The sequence below is a fragment of the Otolemur garnettii genome, unplaced genomic scaffold, assembly GCF_000181295.1.
Source record: "Otolemur garnettii isolate 467f Iridium unplaced genomic scaffold, OtoGar3 scaffold00020, whole genome shotgun sequence".
Lineage (NCBI taxonomy): Eukaryota > Metazoa > Chordata > Mammalia > Primates > Galagidae > Otolemur > Otolemur garnettii.
In genome coordinates this window covers 17,894,423-17,916,154 of record NW_003852415.1, presented here as the reverse complement: position 1 = coordinate 17,916,154, position 21,732 = coordinate 17,894,423, and the positions used below count along the sequence as shown (strand labels likewise).

The 21,732-nt window shown below is 46.2% G+C and overlaps 1 protein-coding gene across 1 annotated transcript in view; it reads left to right on the top strand.

Annotated features, from left to right (window-relative positions):
* FBLN5 (fibulin 5) overlaps positions 1-21,732 on the top strand; it is a 79,448-nt gene that overhangs the window by 40,822 nt on the left and 16,894 nt on the right. The window contains exons 5-7 of the mRNA XM_003786991.3: positions 12,801-12,923; positions 16,528-16,644; positions 19,792-19,911. Of these exons, the coding sequence (XP_003787039.1) occupies positions 12,801-12,923; positions 16,528-16,644; positions 19,792-19,911 (360 nt within the window). The remainder of the gene's footprint in view (positions 1-12,800; positions 12,924-16,527; positions 16,645-19,791; positions 19,912-21,732) is intronic.

The following is a 21,732-nucleotide window of genomic DNA, read 5'->3' as shown; positions in this document are numbered from 1 at the left end:
GGCTTAAGAAATACTATTGCAATGCCCATCTAGTTATTCTATTTTTAATAGAGATAGGTCTCACTTTGCTCAGGCTGGTCTCAAACTCCTGAGCTCAGGCGATCCATCTGCTTTGGCCTCCCTGGGATTACAAGCGTGAGTCACCAGGGAAATTCTTATGTGCACCATTGGGCTAGATCAGGAGTTTTCAGTTGGACTGCATGTTCTAATTTATGTCTGAGCCTCTCCCAGTCTGATTTAACTGGCTTGGGGTGGACTCCTGTAATATATTTTAGAGCCTCGTAGGTGATTCACATGCACAGCGAAAGTGAGAATGTTGGATTAGATGATCTCTCAGTTCTTTCTAGCTATAAAATTCTGCCACCAGCTACACTTTGTAGTCCAGCAAATGTTTACTGACTTGTCACCTCTGTGTGAGGCTCTCGGTCAGCAAGATTGTGAAGGCCAAAGCAGACTGGGCTCAAATAGAAAGGCTTGATCCATCCATACTGACCACCAGGATAACCTGTGGGAAGACCCCAAACCAAGAGGGCTCATGGAAGCCCACTGGGGAAAGTCTTTATAGAAGATGGGAACGATTGACTGTGCCCAGTGCTGCTAAGCTCGTGTGAAGGATGAAGACTGAGAAGGAGAATGGACCATTGCATTTGACACTAAGGAGGTCACTGGTGGCCTTGGTGCGGAGAAATGTCATTGAGGAAGTACATTGGGTCAGTTGTTTTTAACTGTTTTTTTTTTTTTTTTTTTGAGGTAAAGAGTCTCACTATGTTGCCCTTAGTAGAGTGCTATGGCATCTCAGCTCATAGCAACCTCCAACTCTTAGGCTTAAGTGATTCTCTTGCCTCAGCCTCCCAAGTAGCTGACTACAGGCACCTGCCACAATGCCCAGCTATTTTTTTGTTGCAGTTGTCATTGTCGTTTGGCAGGCCCGGGCTGGATTCGAACCTGCCAGCTCTGGTATATGTGGCTAGTGCCCTTAGCTGCTGAGCTACAGGCGCCGAGTCAGTTTTTAACTGTTTCTTTATTAGAATTTCTTCCACTACAGCTACTGACACACGTTAAAAAGAATTTATGAAGAACCTAATCAAGCAGGCACTTATGAGCAGACTCTTGGCCCAACCCTTTAGTGTCAGGGAACAAGGTTTGGGGGAGGAAGGCTTACTTTATTGTGACTTTTTAAAAAAAAATATGAAAGTCAAATTATTCTGATTGAGCTAACTCACAGAACACATCAAAGCATAGTTTATGCCAATTTTTGCTGAACTGGACTTCTGTGGGGGGGTCTTACGGGGGAAAACATTCCACCTCCCACATAAGGGAGAAAATGGTTATATTTTTACCTCTTCCCTCCTTCCTCTTTTCTGCCTTATCCATTTCTTCGTTTTATTTTCCTGGTTCCTGTTCTTTCTGCCTCCATTGTTCTCCTCCTCCTCTTCCTCCTGCCTCTTTCACTTGGCATGTGACGCCTTTTCAGAGGGGTTCCCTTCTCATCCCCTGCCCTGCCCAGCTCGCACCGTGCTCACCCACACAGGTCTGCTTGTGTTAACTGCTCCAGTCAAGCTACTCTCTGCCTATGCTGTATCTCTTAGTGGCTCAATGCCCTTGAACATGCTGTTTCCTACTCTTTTCTTTTGGCTAACTCCTACTTATTTGTATTAGGGTACACTCTAAGCCACTATCACAAAGAGACCATCAGTTCACTGGTTTATATAAGAGAGAATTTTATTTCTCTGTTATAGTACAGTTCAGAGGCAGGGGTGCAGGGCTGGTAAGCTGAATCCAAGATGACTGTTCCAGCTCTCACCATCACACCAGCATCCCAGCCAGAAGTAGGAGGGACAGGACAAGGGGACTTACATACCTGTTCTGTTTAAAGGCACCATGCAGGCATTGTACACGTTACTTTCACTTACATCCCACTGGCCAGAGTTTAGTCACGTAGCCACACTGCACCATAAGAGAAGCTAAAAAATGTAGTCTTTAGTTGTGAGAATGGATACTGACTGGAGAATGATAGCGGTCTCCAGCACATAATCTTTCTAGGTTCACCCAAGTCTTCTGCTGTAGGAAGCTTCCTCCCAGGAACACCTGCATTTTTCTCTCTAGTACATTTACCAGACCAAATTGGGATTACCTGGTACCATGCCTGTGCTTTACTAGACTGTAAACAGACATGGCCCACATGTCATTTACCTTTGAATCCCTAGAACCTCTGAGAGTATTGGCCCATGGTGGGTGGATTTATGTGGTATGAATCACCCTGAACAGACGCATTGTGGATGGTGGGACACTAGCACTGTGCCCTTTCTGGTGTGAGGGAGGAATGGAGGGTCTGGCAGGTCAGCCGGTTGGTTGGCCCATGTGGCACTGCCTTGCCTCCCTGCCTTCCACCCTGGAGAAAGCTGGGAGTCAGCTGGTAACCACAGAAGGGTGGGTGGGAAAAGACAGCCTCCATTCCTTTAGCCAGGTAAATGTGCAATCCTAAAAAGTGTTTAATTAGTTCAAATATTTATTTTAGGTTCAAGCAATATTATCCAACTCTTACTCTGGATAATGAGTAAGTCTGATAACTCTTACTCTGATAATAAGACATGGCTGGATTCAGCCCTGTGCCATTTGTGTGTGGCCCTCACTTCCAGACCTTTAGGACACTGGCCACCCTTTGACCAGGAGATAGCATCTCCCAGGACTCTTTCTCTCTTGATCCTCTCCCTACCCCTTTGGGACCTGCATGCTTTTTACCTCTTCCTGTCAGCTGCTGAACGTTCACCTCCCCTTGAGTCACAGCCTCAGCAGGTACCCTCTGATATGCTGGGCTTGTCTTAAAGATGAGGGGCAGGCAGCTTGGAACCCTATCAGGGAGAAGGGATGGGGAGAGCATCAGAGACCTGTTGAATGGGTTGGTCTCTGAATGAAAAAAATCTGTATATTCTAACTTAACAAGAATATTTAATGGGCTGGGTGCGGTGGCTCATGCTTGTAATCCTAGCACTTTGGGAGGCCAAGGCAAGTGGATTGCTTGCACTCAGAAGTTAGAGACCAGCCTGAGCAAGAGTGAGACCCCATCTCTACTAAAAACAGAAAAAAATCTAGCCAGGCGTTGTGGTGGGCACCTGTAGTTCCAGCTACTCAGGATCAAGGTATCACTTGAGCCCAAGAGTTTGAGGTTGTTATGAGCTATAACACCATGGCACAGAGTGTGACTCTGTCTCAAAAAAAAAAAAAAAGGATATTTAATGAATTTCAATATTCTTTCATATATTTTAGACTACTCTAAGGGTCCAGGAAAAGAAAGCAATTGTTCAAGGCTGATGCTAATTGTATAAGTTTTCGTGCTGTTCAATGCCTGGTATACAGAAGACAATAAATGCTTTATTGAATAAATAAAAATAAATAACAGGCTTATTAAAAAAAGGAAAATCTATATTCTTACATAGCCTATTTCTCATAACTGGCCTATTTCTTATAACTTGTTATGTCGAAAGAGTCACGTGGCACTTTTCCACCCTTGTCCTAGGAACGTAGATTTGGGTACTAGGAATGGTGCATGTAAGGAAACCTTTTCTTTTTTTTTGAGACAGAGCCTCAAGCTGTCCCCCTGGGTAGAGTGCCGTGGCATTACAGCTCACAGCAACCTCCAACTCCCGGGCTCAAGCGAGTCTCTTGCCTCCGCCTCCCAAGTAGCTGGGACCACAGGCGCCCGCCACAACGCCCGGCTATTTTTTGGTTGCAGCTGTCATTGTTGTTTGGCGGGTCCAGGCTGGGGATTCGAACCTGCCACCTTAGGTGTACGTGGCTGGTGCCTTAGCCGGTTGAGCTATAGGCGCCGAGCCAGGAAACCTTTTCTTACATCATGGTCCAGTATCAAGATCTGCCCTCACTTCCCAGATGTAGGACATTCTCTGTTGTCTGTTTCCATCCCTTTGCAGTGCCTGCCACATGCTTGTCTTTGTGTAACATCCCATAGCCCTCTGCGATGCCCTTCCCTGTTCGTTTTCTGATTCTAGGAGGGCAGGTGATGGTAGCTCTATTTTAGAGCAAGGAGGCTGCAATACAGATCACCCTGGTGCTGACCTCTGGGTGGGAATAGGCCTGTGGGCTCTACACGCTTCAGTCCAAGGTTTCCTTGGAGCCAAGGAGGCTACTTATAAGATCACCCTGGTGAGTTAGTGATGGAATCAGATGTGGTAGCAAGCTCTTTGAACCATAAGACCTTGGGAAGCTTGTGGGAAGTGTGCACATGCAGATCTCATTGCCATATTCCAGGAGTGACCCAGCAGGGATGTTTGTGGCCGATGATGGGCTGATAGAGCTCTTGGTGTAACTTGCACTCCTGGGTATTCTCACAGCCCACAGTGGGCTGAGAGTTTTGTCCCTAGCCCCCAAATTAGTTTGGATTTCTCATTTGTATACTAAGAGGTCCTGTTGTCAATTTTCAGGCCAGGAAGAAAGTTTACCTTTTCCCTTCCCTGATGTTCCTCCCTCCTGTGATAGTTGAGAATAAAGTTCTTTCTCATCCACAATGTTAAGCTCTCTGGGGAGAAAAGAGAGAACAACTCATTCCCTTAGGCCAAGTGCATGGACTGAATGTTTTTGTCTCCCCAAATTCATATGTTGAAGGCTTAGTCCTCAATATGATGGTATCATGAGGTGGGGCCTTTGGAGGTGATTATGTTTGGATGAGGTCACAGGGTAGAAGCCCCATGGTGGGATTGGTATCCTTATGAGGGGATGAAACCCCCTGAGTTCTCCACTGGGTGGGGGCCATCCCAGAACCTAACCGTGCCCTTATCACAGACTGTCAGCCTTCAGGACTGTGAGAGAGAAATACCTGTTGCCTGAGCCCCCTAGTCTTTGGTGTTTCTGTTGTAGCAGCCAAAGGAAGAAGACACACATCCACTTTCAAAAGTATCCTGAGCTCTGGGCGGGAATAGGCCTGTGGGCTCTACATGCTTCAGTCCAAGGTTCACCTGGAGCTGGAATTGTCAGCAAATGTCCACCAGATATTCTTCATCCTGTGGAAAAGAGATACAAGCCACTACAGAGGCCACTAAAGATGGCTGGACTGGTCTCTTCTGATGTGTCCTGTGGTTTAAATGAATTTCTCCTCTTGCTTTCAGAAAAGCCTTACAGTATCTTCATTTCCAGTATAATTCACTTTTATACTGCCTAGTATGCCACATACTATATCAGGTACTTAAGATACAGACGTGAATATGGCCCATTTCCTGCTTTCAAGACATGCCATGCTGCTAAAGTTTAAAAACTGTGCCATAAGGTCTCTAAGGAGTGAATGTAAAATTTGGAGCAGTAGAGCCAAGTGTCCACTTTTGCATTTTGGATGCTTCTGGAGGTTGTGTTTAATGTACTTTCAGCAGGGAGGGATTAGAGGCTGGCAGACAAGTTATGAAGTTATTACAATCATTTAGAGAAAGGACAGCAAGGACCTAGAGTCTTTGGGAAAGAGGCATTTAAGGAAAGAAGGAAATTTGCAAGATTTTTAGGAGCAAGATTGTCTGGCCTTGGCAGTGTGTGAGAGCAGGAAGTGAGGGGAGATTTAAGGATGATTGAGGTTGCTAGCCTGGGACATTGGAGAACGGTGGCACTGTTAGCTGAGGCAGCATGTTGAGAATGGGGTATTGGTGGTGTGGGGATTAGGAGGAGGGGGCAGGAAGATCCTGGGTGATGGTGATGAAGATAACAGAGGATGTAGGTGAGGATGTGGGTGAGAAACAGGTACAGAGGGAATGAAGGTGGGGGAGTCTATGGGGAGGTGAGGGGAGATTCCAGGATTCAAGACCCATAGTCATAGGCCATGTTCACAAGTACTCACTTAACAGGGGATTCTCTATATTGGAGGAAAGACATTGTCCTTTCTTCTAACTAGAATCTTTTATACTTTTTGTCATCACTTTTGTGAGAATATTTCTAAGAACTTAGTTAAGATTCAGGGAATAGAGTTTACTCATAGGAAATTTAAACACCACCAGTGAACTAAAGGGAGGGAGAACCTTCTGTAAGCACATGATGCCCTCACTTACAGCAGTGCATCACCAGGCACCCAACCACCACTGGGTGGAGTTGAATAATGGCTCTGTCTGTACACCAGGAAAGCATTCTGTTTTGGCTAGACTGTGCGAGCATCTTTAATAAGACTCCAAAAATCACAATGCTCTTATAACCAGCAGGCTTATCTTAGAGAGGGAAGAATCCAGTTAGGAATTGCTGCTTGATTTTTGAACGCTTAAATTCCCTTCTAGTCGCTTGAAACCTTCTGAAACTCTGAGCATAGCATTGCATTGTACAGAGCCAAATACCACTCAGAATGAGTGTAGCAACTTGCTACACAAGATGTGGTCCCAGAGCCAGCAGTACTGGCATCACTTGGAAGCTTGTTAGGAATGCAGACTTCACTGAATTAGAACTTGTATTTTCACAACAGCCACTCTGATTCATATGCACATTAAAGTTTGAGAAGTATTGGTCTGGCACAGTAGATTCCAGATATGGTTTTGCATTGAATTCATCTAAGTAATTTTGGAATGATATAGTTTTCCAAGCCTCACTCCCAGGAATTCTGATTTAGCCAGGCAACTCTCTTGGGTAGCTAGGTTTAGAAACCACTGACATGTATAGATTTCAAAATCTTCTCTGTTCATGGACAAATGGCAAGAATTTTAGTAAATGGAAATCTAGTTTGAGCTCTGCATCTGATTGCTTTATATTCACAACAATGGCCAAAGCCTCATGGCCTTAAAACACACACACACACACACACACACACACACACACACGTACATCTAGATGGACAATAAGCAGCCTTGTCCTTTTACTCTCAGGACATCTTGATGCATGATGCTTAAAAAGGACTTGTGCTTCCCTCTCCTCCCAACACAGTGACCATTCACACATTGGCAAAAGTTGAATGGTCTTGGCCAATTCACTGCCCTGTTTGAAAGCAGCTAAAGTCAGCTGATGTTTACCAAGCACTCTGTGGATGAAAATAATTACCCAAGAACCAAACAATGTGATCCCCATTAGTTGCATAGTTTGTCTCTGCAGAAGGTCAGAACTGGAAGGGGCCTTTCAGCACTCTCCTCGGGCTCTCATTTTATGGATAAAGAAAGAGAATCCATGAGAGGCTGGGGCCTGAATTCCAGCTGATTTCATCCAAGAGGGAAGGATATTTTGTTGTTTGGAAAAGAGACCACATATTTGTTGCCTAATCAGAGGCACAAAATGAGCAAGCTTTGTATTCCACACTTAATATCAAGCATTGGGGAAACTGCTGTAAACACAGAAAGATCTGGCTCCTAACGATTGCTCAGGATCCTGAGACACATGGAGTGCAGATGTCCTAGGAATTCAACAGCGAGTTCTCAAACGCTGAGATCTTTAATTAAACAGGTGTTTGGGAAGTAGGTCTTGTGTAGCTTCCAGCCTTGGCTGGCTTGTCTTGCTGAAAAATGGCACCGACCCAGCTCAGCAGCAGGCCTGAAACTGGCTTCACTTGGAGGCGTAGGAATGTGTCATTGTTATTTTCTTCTTTCTTATCAAGCCCCATTAGCTTGAGCAAGGAAGGAACAAAAATGGGCTGGGAAAACATGTTATTTCACTGGGTAAAAATTTACTACCAAGGAAATGATTTTTGCCATGTCCAAAAAAGGAAGAGTAGAGGCCTTGGAAAGGTGTAGTCTTCCAAGTGCTCTTGGACAGCTTCTCCCGGTGTCACCCAGTGAGAATGTTTCCTTTTGGCTGATGCCATTCTCACACAAGAACAGAGACGTTCGGCTGAGGTTATGTACACAGGCTCACAAAGGCAGACCTTGCTTATTCACAGTATTGGAGCAGAGAAGGCATAGGAAGAGGGAAAAATCACAGATTGTGTAAAGGTTGATTATATGTGACTGTGGAGTCCAGGAGGACATACATACCTTCATGCTTTTGGATGGCTACAATTATAGAGTCATAGGTGGAGCTGTAGATGCCCATCTATGGTGTGGAAACTGAGAGCCTATGAAGATACATGTACCCTGCCTTTCTTTACCTCTTATCCACCTTTCCCACTGCATGGCTGGCCCTCAAGGGGGAAAAGTCCTTGGCTTTGATTGTGGTTGAATCATGGGATGAACCATACCTTAGAACCCACTGAGCCTCAGCACTGTCGTCTTTGGTGATTTCTAGAACAGAGTCTGCAGGAGGCAAAAACCAAGATTCCCCTGTTTTCCACAGCTATTAGAAACAATACCTCTGAGGGGAAGGGAACTAAAATTTCCTGGGCACCTGCTATGTGCCAGGCGATGGTGATAGGCCCTGTGTACATGTTAATTTATGAACGCTCATACCAACCTGTGAGCCAGGCCCTATTAGCCCTGTTTTCCAGAACACCCAATAATCTGAGAGGTTGATAAACTTGCTTCCCATCATTCAGGCCTCAAATGTGGGAACCTGGATTTATACCCAACTCCGTCTGTTCCCCAGATTTTTATTCTCTTACCTACTACCCTTTTACAGGGAGGTCTCAGTCCTTTGGTGTTTTTTCCTTAAACTTTGGTGCTAGGAGAATGGCCTAGAAAATGTTCTCCTTCTGGGCAGGGGGGAGCCATTGGTGTTTTGTCTTATATTGTACAGTTTTTAAAAGACATTCTCTTTCAGTTAGAATTTATATTATGAAAACAGTTTTTCCCTTTAACGTTCAGGAATCAATGCTGAAATGTAAATGCTTATATGTATGTAATATGAGCTGACAAACATGCATGTTATTTATATTTAAACATATTTCTGCATATTTATAGCAGTACCTTAGGTCTGTTATACATATTTATAAAAATTTGTATGTAATTATACTAACCTGTGGGTTAACACTCAGATCATACTTGGAAGCAATAGTTTTTATATGGGACAGAAGGGGGGTTGTGTAATGTTTTCTGAGAACCAGCTCACTCCCAAAGGGAGGGCATAAAATGGGCACAAGCCAACAGCACATCCCAGGGAAGTCCTCTGAGAACATTGTCAGATGGAAGAGCAGAAGTGCCAGTCCCACTCCAAGTGCTAAAACCGTCGGTAAGTTTGTAGGCTGCAGCCTCTTCTCGTGTCATCTCTTCATCCATTTTGTTGCCCCCAGGATTGTGGGGCAGTTGTATTTTCACGTGTTGAGGCCAGTTTCTCCATATTGTACCTCTGTGAGAGCTGTATGTGAAGGCTGTGCTTTTATCCCTTTAACACGCTTGCCTGAAGGGCATTCCTTTGTTCATACTGGTCTTAGCACCAGCAACACACCTGCCCACAGGAAGCTTCCTGTCTGGCTGGGGATGTGAGACAAAGGTAAGGGTATGAAATCCTAAATGAGCATCCTTAATATGTGGCCCTGGAGCCTGGAAGCCCAGATAAAGTTACGCAGGTAGGCAGGTGCGATGCTGGTGTTTTCCAGGTTCTTTAAAAGTCAGTGAGAGCTTTGCTGCCATTGCCAGGGTCCTGGTCACCTGGACAGAGGAGAGACATTGCCCCACCTGAGAGAACAAAGCCATGGTTGCTGTGGCCGAATCCTCCAGGTGCCCAGGCAGCTGGACAGGAGGGAGCAGGGAGGAGGCAGAAGGAACAAGATGGCAGGAGGAAATATACTTGGTGCCAGCTCTCCCGAATGGCCTGGAGGTTTAGGAGGATGCACCCTCCCCCCAGCCACTGTAGGGCATAAAGAATGAATGAGGAATGAGTGAATAAATGATTGAATGTACCCAGAATCCTTTTCTCTTAGGACGCTCTTCTTAGCCATTGCACGGGGAAGGAAAGGAAATCACAAGCTCCGTTTGTTCATGAGGATAATGACACTTGCTCAGGTTGCCGAAGCTTGTGCTTTTCCACTGATGCAGAAAGGGATGAAGGGAGGCCCTGCCAAAGAATGTCCTTGGAGTGATTCAATGTATTTTTCCTTCTGTTATTTAAGTCAAATGTATTTAATGTAAGCAATTCAGCTGTGAGCTGGAATGCGTGATGGGTCTTTCAGCCCCGTGTGGAAACCCACCGTGTGAACATTTCCAGTTTTAGCTCCATCAGGTGTGTAAGCTGACAGTGGTTTGGATGGTGGTGGTTGTTTTTAAAGTACACACCCTAAAATGGTCTTGTCAGCTAGTTGGCTGGGAAAAACCTGCCTGGGGGCTTCCAGGCATTAATACTTGTTCATGCATTCATTCATCCAGTACTTATTGGACATCTACTGTGGACGCAGCAGAACACCAGGTATGTTTTGAGGTTATAAAAGTGGGAGACATGCCCCCCCCCAAACTCTCCAGGGACATATTGAGTTCTCAAAATATACTTCATATTGACAGTCCATGAGTTAGTGAAAGTCAAAAAATTAATTTTTAAAGTGTGTATCAACAGAAGTGAGATATAACTGAGTTAATTCAGTAAAAGTGGTGGAGTTGGAAAAAAGTGAACTTTGAAGATTTTGTTTCTAGGTCTGAGTGCTTTGCCCATACTCATGTGCGGGAGCACGCACGCACACACATACACATACACAGGCATACATACATCTGTGTTTGAGTCCTTTATGCTCTTCTGAGCCCAGGTTGCTCTACGCAAGTGTGTCCAGTTTCTCACTGTAGGACTTTGTGGGTATCTTGCATGTGCCACAAGTTGCACAAGCACAGAGACTTGGGAACTAGCAATCACCAAGATCTAGTGAGAGAGCTCCCTTTGGTCTCCCTCACCCTCCATTCCCCTCAAGGCAGGAAAAAGAGCAGAAATTCCTGAGGCAATATTGTTCCCAGGGCACAGTTACCATCCATCACTCCCCACTGAGAAAATGTAAATATGCACTGGCTGATAGTGGCATTATTTATTGTCATGGGCTTTGATATGGATTTAAGCAGGAGCAACTTATGGCCAAGCATTATTTGCCTGCTCCCCTGGGAGGCTTTGCTCACTGAGCAGAGGAGGGTGGAAGGGAGGTGCTGGACAGAGGCCCAAGTCCTTACAGCTGAGAACAGCACTGAGGCTTTGCCATAGAGGGTGCTCGTGGTCAACGTATTGGAGTGGAGGTTGCCGCACCTTGGAACCAGGTGCTAAAAGACTATCCCAGCTGATTCCATATGATGGCCAGATACCTGATCATTTTGGGGGTGGAATGGGGATTGAGCAGTATCATTGGTGTTGAGTTGTTGCTGGTGGGTGTCGGAATTGTGACAGTATCACTTGAACCCAAGGGACCATTGCTTGCCCCGTCAAATGTTTCATTTAATCAGTTGTGCTGGCTTCCTGAGTGTGCATAATGCAAAGCCCTGTGGAACATAAAGCCCTGTCCTCAAAGAACTTATACTCTTGAGTCCTAGATCCTGTCACCCCCATCCTCACCATACATATTTAAAGAAGCCATCTGAATGGATGATGATCAAGTCTGCAATGTGCAGTGTCAAGAGGCAGATAATTGGAAGGTGGGTCAATAAAAGGCAGCAAAAGGCCAGCCTTCCCCTGAACCAGCTTGGTTCTGGGCACTATGACCTGTCATTCTTGCACAGAGTAGACTTGGAGTCAGACAGGTAGGAAAGGTTCAGCTCTGGGCTCAGTGCTTATTTGCTCTTACAGCTCAGTTTTCCCATCTGTAAAATGGGGATCATGAGCCCAATTCACTGGGCAATGTGAGCATAAATACAATAACAAGTGAGGTATGAGGCACACAGCCCAGGTTCAGTGAATTGTAGCTTTTCATCTTATTTCTGACTGCATGATGGTAGGTATGATGGAGCTGGAGGAGAAGGTGGAGATGAGCTCACCCTGACTCAGTAATGAGGGAAAGGAAGGCGCACTGGTAAGGTGCAGGCGAGGGCGGGACTGACAAGGAGGAGAGGAGCTGGAGTCTCCAGGCAGATCCTGGGTGCTTGGGGACCCCTGCGGAGTGCATTAATGCATAAATGTTGAGTGAAAGGTCTCTCTCAGGTCAAAGTGAGTTTGACATGCAGAGGTCTGCTTCAGGATGCTGGGTGCTCCCCCTAGAAGTGCAGTGTAGGGGAGAAGAGGGAGAAGGATGTTTCAGTTTAAACAGTTTTGAGCACTGACTGTGTACATTGCCTATGCCAGATGTCTTGGGAAACATGGATGGGGCGTGATCTCTGTGCACGGAAGCTCTGAGTTAAAGAGTAGGGACTTGGATGCAAATACCTTTATTCCACCAGACAGATGGTGGGCCCCATAGCATCATGGTTAGGTCCAGTGTGAGCAGAGAGGGGTTAGCCCCTGGAGCTGGAGGGAGTAGAAGCCTGGAGGGCTCTGGGAAGCTACATGAAGGGGTGGGAGCCTCAGGTCAGAAGATTTTCACCAGTAAATACAACTGAGCGGCTAGACAGCCAGCTTTTGTTGGCAGGAGATGTTTCTTTTACTTCTGCTTTGCTCTCATAGTCCTGTGTATGCAGTAGGTACACTGCAGGCCCCTGTTTAACACATGAATGAATAAGCCTAATACAAAAAAAAAGCCTTTTAAATCAAGTCATGGTTATTGTCAGAGTGGACATACTTGCAGATAGCAACAGCTTGGGATGGCAGAAGGGTGCCTAAGGATGTGCGTTCCCTTCTTGGTTGTTTCCCTTTGTGGATTTCTGGTGAGCAGACTAGCTCTGCCCTCTTCTGTTAGAGATCGGTGTCTCCCAGAAGGGCCTGTCAGGGAGGTGTTTCCATCTCCTTGGGTATAACTCAGTGATTTTATCAATTGCCTTGCAGCTAAGACAAGCAAACCGCTCGCCCCTCTGGTGGCCCCAGGGCTCTAGATAGATGTATGTGACATTCTTTGGAATATGTCTGTGTTGCAGATGTGGACGAGTGTGCAACGGATTCCCACCAGTGCAACCCTACCCAGATCTGCATTAACACGGAAGGAGGATATACCTGCTCTTGCACGGACGGATATTGGCTTCTGGAAGGCCAATGCTTAGGTAACAACTCTCTGGGGTTCACACAGGCTCTTTTTTTTTTTTTTTTTGAGACAGAGCCTCAAGCTCTGGGTAGAGTGCTGTGGTGTCACAGCTCACAGCAACCTCAAACTCCTGGGCTTAAGTGACTCTCTTGTTTCAGCCTCCTGAGTAGCTGGACTACAGACACCCGCCACAATGCCCGGCTATTTTTTGGTTGTAGTTGTCATTGTTTAGCAGGCCTGGGCTGGATTCGAACCTGCAAGCTCTGGGGTATGTGGCTGGCACCTTAGCCACTTGAGCTACAAGCACCAAGCTCATAGACTCTTGCAAGTTAATGATTGCCAGGAATATTGAGAGATGTGGGTGGAGCTGACTGCCTAAGGGTAGTACACTTTCCTTTGGGGAGAAGGGCTCCTAAAGGGGTAGAAGGCTATTGAACTTGTTTATATCATCACCCTTGAAGATCAGTTGTCACCATCACCATCGAGTCCTCACTATAGTTTTTGATTGTATTTCTTTTTTGTGTTTTTGAGACAGAGTCTCAGTTACCCTGGGATTGAGTGCTGTGGCATTATACCTCACAGCAACCTCAGAGTCTTCAGCTCAAGTGATCCTCTTGCCTCAGTCTCATGAGTAGGTATAGCTGGGACTATAGCTGCCTGCCAAAATGCCCAGCTAGTTTTTTTTACTTTTAGTAGAGACGGGGTCCTACTCTACTCTCGCTCAGGCCAGTCTCAAACTCCTGAGCTCAGGTAATCCACCCTCCTCAGCCTCCCACTGTGCTAGGATTACAGGCATGAGCTACCATGCCCAGCCTTTAAGGGCAAGTTTGATTTTACAGAGACCGTTCTTCCTCTCTACAGGAAGTTCATAGCTAAGCAAGGAAGTGATAGAAGTGTTATTTTGCTCTAGTTAGAAATAATACTCAGAAAAGAGAACTCTTTTGCTTAGTCACAGAAATGTTCCAAGTCTCAAATGTGGATCAGTAGATTCTGATCTCACATTGGTTCTTCCCCTTGCCAGGCCCACCCCACTAAAGGCACCCTTCCCTTTTACTCCTAAGGAGCCAGTCATTACCAATTGAAAATTTTGTCCCTTGCAGTTGGCATCTGCTATGTAATCTTTCTGTTTATTTTTACTCGAGGGTTGTTTTCCTTTCATCTCCCCTCTATTTTTGGGTTTAGCCAAGTGAATGAATTCATAGCAATCTCTAGCTGTCACTTCAATTTCTAATTCTAGGGTGCAATTTCTATGCTGTGTTTTCTTGGAAAAGCCCTGCCAGTTTAAATTCTGTAAGACACTATTTCATTGCTTGAAAGTCAGTCCTGGAGGGTCTGAGAAACAGATCCAGATGGTATCATGGAAACAAAAAAAGAGAAGGTGCTTCTTTCCAAGTCTCTGTTGATTGAGGCTGAGTTTGGGATCTGCTTGTGAGCCCTGTCTGAAGCGTCTGTGAGGCCTGATAAGCCAGCCTAGACTTGACTTGGTTTTCCTTTCCAGGCATATGCACGAGCATTTGGGAATATGGATGGTTGCTGTGCATTTAAACCCCTTCTGCTATAATGGAAAATTTGATGCTACTGATTTCAACATAAGCATATCAGTGAGACAGAATTTTTTTGTACAAAAACTTAATGTGTAGAATTTCAGAGCTGGAAGGTATTTATATATCATGCCATCCAACTTTTATAGAGGTAGAAACTGAGACTCAAAAAGGAGAAACAGTTTGGACAGTTAAAGTGAAGTGGGTCTAACAGCTAAGTCTCCTTTCAGCTAAGTCTCAGTCCAGCTTTCTTCCCACCACAAGGGGCGCTAGAGAGCTAGAGGAAACCTGGATGGATGCATGGGCCCAACTGTGGAGAACTTTTAGGACTGGGAGAAGTCCCCTAATCTGAGGGGTGCCAGCAGCTTGAACATTCCTCTGTCTGGGAAGGTTGTCCTCTTCCTCCAAGTGTGAAGCTTTGGAAGGGATGCTCCTGGAGGCCTAATGTGGTGCCATGTGGCATAGCACATTCACATTTCACATCTGAGGTGAACCCTTTTCCTAATTATGGCTGACTCATGTGTCCCCAGCCAAACTCTCCTTTCTCTTGCAAAATGCAAGTTCCAGAGCCACCCACCAGTTGCTCTATGCACCTTTGAAGAGAGCACTTTTGCAGGAAAATGGGGCAAGGGGCTGCCTTCTATCCAAGGTGTCCTTCAGCAAAGGGTATCTCCAAGGTGCCATTCAGCAAAGGGTACCCTCTCTGGTCCCTGCTGCCTTCCTGCGCCTTGGTGATGTGCCCAATTGCAACTGCGAAGAGGTCAGGACCAGCAGCTGTGTAAGCCGGTGGGTTTTCCAAGCAGAAGCTGCCTAGCACCCAGGGGACAGTAGGGTGGACTATCTAAGAAGTCGCTGGGACTTAGGGCACAGAATCTAAGGGAGGGCTGAACACAAGGTAAGGGGTAGAGATGGCTTGGGGAGGTGGAGTTCTTTCTTGCAGTGGGTTGTAGGAATCAGGCACAGGGACTAAGGTTCTGAGCTGGCCTCTAGGGGTCCCAGATGGACCTTGGTTCCAAAGGAACTAGAATATCAGGAAGGAACAAAGTTAGTTTAAGGGGGAGATGAGGATAAGGACCACTTACAGCTATAGTCATATCAACTGGCTGCAGCAGGAGCCAGCTGTACAGGGGAGGACTCTGTCTCTGTCTCCAGGCTGATGATTTCATTCCTACCCCAAGCCCAGGGGATGGAATTCTCTAACCTATCATGCCATTGACTTGGGGTATTAAGATGTGCTTTCCCCATGGCATTAGGGTCCCCATTGATGGGTACATGTTACAGGTAGGTTATATTGCCCAGCTCTGCTCAAAGGACCCAGTGACCCTTGGTGCTGCCACTTTCCCTGGAAAGGCCAGCTGTGGCTCAGGAGAGGCATGTTTATCCAGAGTTTTATGTTCACTCTGGTGCAGGGAGATCCAAGGCGAACTCCAGCATCCTCATGTTACTGGATTCATGAGTCTCTAGTGCCGCCCAGCTCATCCTGGTCTACACTGGCTCTTGTTCCACACAGCTGGATGTGTTCGTTGTTAATGGGGCTGGCAAGGAGCCTATTGGAGCAACACTATGGTTTCTTCTTACATCTTAAGCTGACTTGTCCCCTCCCAGGGCAATGAACCTTAGAGCTGAATCTTTTTTTTTTCTTTTGCAGTTTTTGGCTGGGGCTGGGTTTGAACTCGCCACCTCCAGCATATGGGGCCAGCGCCCTACTCCTTTGAGCCACAGGCACCGCCCAGAGTTGAATCTTAAATGTTGGATAAGTCAGTGTTAGATGAAATCTGAGAGGCCTTCTTGTCCAACATCCCACTTGAAGCAAAAATTTCTATAGCTTCTGGAACTTGATTCAGGTGTCCATGGGACTGAGACAGGTGGGGGGGGGAGTGTAAAAGGTTGTAAGGAGATTGAGACATGTAATCCAGAGAGCATCACCATCCCTGACACTTAGTAAGGAACATCTGGCACTGGTTCCCTTCACTTCCTTTTATGATCCTGCTCCAGAAGCGGTAGGCAAACGTGCCATGCTAGTGGTGGCACTGGTGAGTGAGAGGGAGACCTGTCTCACTTTGCTTGCATTTCTGTTTCCAGACATTGATGAATGTCGCTATGGTTACTGCCAGCAGCTCTGTGCAAATGTTCCTGGATCCTATTCCTGTACATGCAACCCTGGTTTTACCCTCAATGAGGATGGAAGGTCTTGCCAAGGTATGTGACACTCATGGTAACTTGGACACAATGTGAAACAGTAGATGAAGTCTTCTTTGGAGCCCAACAATTGGCACTTATGGGAAACGCTGCTATTAAAATTGTTCCCATCTTTTGTCACTGCTCACCCATCCCCGTTGCTTATAGAAACCTGAAACCTGAGGTTATATGAAATATCTCAAAAGTGCTCTGAGAATTGCTGAGGGCAGAACCACAATCATCTATCAGTTGGGAGCTTCACAGTTTCATGGATTTGCTTCTTTTCTGTTTCTGCTCTCCAGAAGTAGCCCTGCCTAATCAGGAATTTTCTTGCATATCTTGTAGCCTAAATTCAATTCCTGAGGGCAAACGAGGGGTGTTCAGGGTTCCTGACCCTGGATGAATTGTAAAATAAACATGTACGCACTGTTCAGGAGTCTCACAGGCAACGTTGAGGCCTCTGGGTACAGTTTTCCCTCCAGCCCGTGATAGGAAGGCCTGTTACTTAGCAGAGAGTCTGGTGGTAGTGAATTTCTCCTATTGTTTAGCATGCCCCACAGCCAGAATGAAACACAGGCATTTTCTCATTTTCACGTGATTACTGCCAATACTGATAAGTAAGGAAAACAAGCTGCATGCCTGTGTGGTTTCCATCTGAGGGTTTCTTCTGCTCAGGAAGTGAATGGGGGACTTAAGACTCAAGGAATTAGTGCAAGTCCTGCTCTGGCCCTGAGCTTATCCTCGGCCCACCACCCCCCAGCCCAGGCCTCCAGCCCCTGGCAAGTGCTTGGCCCAGGTTGGAGGCAGTGCCAGAGACGCAGAATGAGGTCTTTGTCTGGAAACCTCAGGCTTTGCAGCGCCCATTTCCTTGTCACACCATTTGAGTTCTGGCCGGCAGGCTTCTGGCCAGCTAGTTGGAGGATATTATGTCTCCATTAGTTTAATCATATCTAAATTGTTGGGTAAACAGGAAGGCATCAGTGTTAAAGAGTTTGGTCCTGGATTCTTTCTATGTCTCTCCTCCAAAGCTGGTTCAGTTGATTTTTCCAAGAAGTCTCGACAGTTCTCGGTGCCAGGAGAGGTCATTTTCTTCTGAGAGCAAAGGCTAGGCCAGGAGGTTGAGGAAGCAGATAGAATAGGGTCCCTTCCTTCCTATGTGAGCAGACTGCAGGCGCCTGGCTCCCTTGCTGCTGCGGTAAGTGGCTTAGGGCAGATGCAGGATGGTCTGTGCCAAGGCTGGGGATTGGGGGCGCCAGCCCAGGTTTTCCCTCAGAGGCTGGCACGGTGCACCCAATACCTCCTGAGGCGCAGCTGTGCCCAGCAGAGCCAAAAGGCACCTGTGTCCTTCAGGCCTCTCAGTGACGCTCTGTGACAAAGAGCAGAGTACACCTGGCAGTGCCAAGTCAAGCAGTGTGCCAAGGCAGCAGGCACAGCACCCAGGCCCTGCACATGGGCACTTGGCCATTGGGATATTGCATCAGCAGGGCCTGTGGGCAACACAGGCCACTACCTACTCCATTGGGCTCTTGCAATCCTTATACCTCATGTATGAAAGAGCACTTTGCACTCTACAAAGCATTGTCACATCTGTTCATCTCACTGAATCACAACAATAGCCTTATGAGATAGGCAGGCAGGCGTTTGTGGCCCTGCTTCACAGAAGAGGAAATCAAGATTCAAAAAGGTTAAGCAGCTTGGCTCAAGTCACACAGCCAGGTGGTGGCGGAGTTGAGAGTAAAACCAAAGGCCCAGCCTTCCTGTTCCCTGAGTCAGACCAGCCTGCTGCTGCTCTCAGGGGATTCAGAAGGGTGTCCGGAGAGGGCTGGCAGGAAAGGGCAGCAAGAGCCCCAGGGGCAGAATCTTTTTAGTCCTCCTGCTCTCCTGAAGCAGCTGAGGGCTGTGAGAGGACAGGACTTGAGCTCATTCATCTCCTGAGGGCCAGCGTCTGGCCAGAGGCTGAGGATGCCAGTCTTAATTTGTGTAGTCACCAGTACTGTCCTGTGAGAACTTGCACTCTCTGGCTTAGCACTGTGGGTTTTTTCCTGCCTGCCCCTGCCTCACATGGAGAAACCCCAATCTCCATGGGCACCAGGAAGGCTGGTGTCTTGCTGGACTCTTCCCTACACGGCTGTTCATTTACTTATCTTTTTTCCACCTGAAAGCTCCAAAGGCGCCAGGAAGCAGGGATTTGTGGGCATGGGATTAGCCCTCCCCTTTAAGAAAAGCCTCTCAAGCTGCTCACCATGAAGGTTTCTAACTCTGAAAACATTCAGATCTCTATCCTAAGTCTTAAGAGGTTTACCTGGACTTGTAAATGGGGTAGAAAATCTCTCCGCTGGAACTTTGGTCATTGGCATCTGGGAGTGCGGGAGAGAAGGCACTTAACAATAGGTCCAACAGTGCCAATGGAGAAAGGGGCTCCTCGCCATCCCCCACCCCTGTGAGCAGTGCAGAATGAATCTTGGGTATTGTGGAAAGACCCCTGCCTCATTTACCAGTTCCTCCCATGCCCTTGTTTGCTTACATCGCTCATTCTTCAAAAATGTTTAAATATGTTCACCGTGTGAAGCCATTACCATGCTCAAGATAATGAATGTCCTGTTACTCCTTGTGCCTCTGGATGGTATTCTTCTTAATCTGGTTAACATGTAAAATGGAGCAGTGGTCCTGAAGCAGAGTTGTAAGGATTGAGTGAGTGTGAGATTCTTTTATAGAAGTTATTACGCGTAACAAATACATTACTAAAAATGGTCATGGTCATTTGTTATCGTTAAACCTCAAAGTCAGTGAGGGCGTGAGAAAAGCTAATTGGTGGTGGAATGAGCAGGTGAGTGGAAGGAGCAAGGATTGCTTGGACGTTCCTGTTGGTGAGCCTTGGGGAGTAGACTTACGAGCAGATGTATGTGTATATACATGTACACATGTATATTCAAATGTGTGTGGGCATGTTGCTCCCCCCCCTTGACTTTTGGCCCCGGAAGAGATATGTGGACAGAAGCTTTTGTCCTTCTATGATCACTTTGGGGCCTGAGATCTTGATCTGATACGTCATGGGCAGAGATCCTTGGTATCTGTGAATCTTGTCTCCTGGTGGTAATAGATGTTTTTCCTGATGCATTTTTCTATTGGTTGTGAGAATGGTCAGTGATATGCTCTGGCTTTCCACAGATGTGAACGAGTGTGCAACTGAGAACCCCTGCGTGCAAACCTGTGTCAACACCTATGGCTCTTTCATCTGCCGCTGTGACCCAGGATACGAACTTGAGGAAGATGGAGTTCATTGCAGTGGTAATGGGCCTTGGCACTGGAGCCTTCCACCTGTCCTGGGAGCCTGGGAAGGGATGGAGGGCAAGAGCTTCCTTCACAGGTGTTTCCTCTCATTTCCTGGACATATGGCTCATTTCCTGGGACATTTCCCAGTGCTGTGAGGTCACAACCACACAAAACAGAGATGAGTCACTTCCTGAGAGGTGAGGTGGAGTGTTATCTGTCTTGTCATGTGACCCTAATGCAGAAATCACTGGAGCCACACTCTAGGACCTGAGATGGGGGTTGACAAGAGAGAAGAGACACCAGTTTTGCATGTTGATTTGAGAGTTATCTGTCCTCACCCAACACTGACTCAATCATGGGGATAGCACAGACGGTATTTACAGAGGGTAGTGACCCAGGGTAACAGCATCTTTCATTAGGTATGGTTGTGTATGGAAGGGGTGGGGGGATGTAGAATGAATGATTTCATGTATGTAAACTCACATGCTTTGTGAACTTCTGAAATCTCTGTGAATAATCTAGTTTTGGGCCTGACATATAGTGAGCAAACAAAAAGAAGTTCTTGAATCAAAGGAGGAACTATTGAGTGTTGAATGAATGAAATCTTAATAATTTGTTGCAAGAACATAGATATGGTAGCTTAGTTGATCTTTTATAAATTCTTTCTAAGCCCAAGGAACTGTTAGTCTCTGTCTCGTTTGTTGACTTTATTTTAATCTCCTTATTAACTTCCACTTTTTCCCCCAGCAAGTTAAGTTTTATTTTCCTAAATCAAACGTACTCAAACTACGGCCCACAGGCCACATGCAGCCAGCTTAGGACATTTATCCGGCCTGCCAGGTGTTTTTGCCACTGCTGCCTATCTTCCTTGGCAGCTGACTTGTCCCGGGGCCCGCAGTCCGGACCACCAACGGTCTGAGGGACAGTGAACTGGCCCCCTGTTTAAAAAGTTTGAGGACCTCTGTCCTAGATAGTTAGAAAACTGTAATTAAATGATTTTCAAATTTCTTGAGAATAGGGACTACATCTTCCTTCTATTTATCTCTGTAGAATCCCACATAGAGCCGAGTACAACTCCTTTTCCCTTTGTCTGTCTGTCTGTCTTTCTCTCCCTCTCTCTCTCTATATGTTTCTCTCCTTCCTTCCTCCCTCCCCCCCTTTTTCTTTTTTTTTTTAAATAAATGTTGAATTAAAGTAAAATCCACTTCATTTACTTTTGACAGCATCAGCAGTTGTGAATTAGCAAAATTCAAATTCACAATGCTTCGCTGTAGTTTTAAAAATAAGTGGGCCATACGCTAAAGTGTAAAAATCTTTCTATCCTGCAGAACGGAAAGTTTCCTAATCCTGGGTTTCATAGTAACAAGAATTGGCCCATGTCATGAATGAGACTTGTGTGATAGCTTCATTTAGGACTGGAGTGTTCTAGGGACAAGTTCCCTGAAACAAATGAACCCTCTCCCTAGGGCCGGGAAAGTTAGAGCCACAATACAGAGAGGCTTAGACTGGTTAAATATCAGTCTCAGAAACAGAAATAAAATACCTTCAGGCATGAAAAGCCACTTTCTTCCTAGATTTCAGTACCCTCCGTGGCAGTCCTTGGGGGAACTAAGAGGTGTGGAAAATTTAGTGTTATGTGATTGGGATTATTTGTCTTGCCAAAAGTCTCTGCTAATCCATGGATGTTTATTGGCCATCTGCACAGGCAGTATGAGTGTCTTGGGAGCCAGATGGAGCTGAGTTCAAATTCTGGCTCTGCCATTTACCTTGCTTGGCAAACTCATCTCCTGAGCCTAATTACTAGGGAGACATTACAGCATCGGGTTTATGAGTATA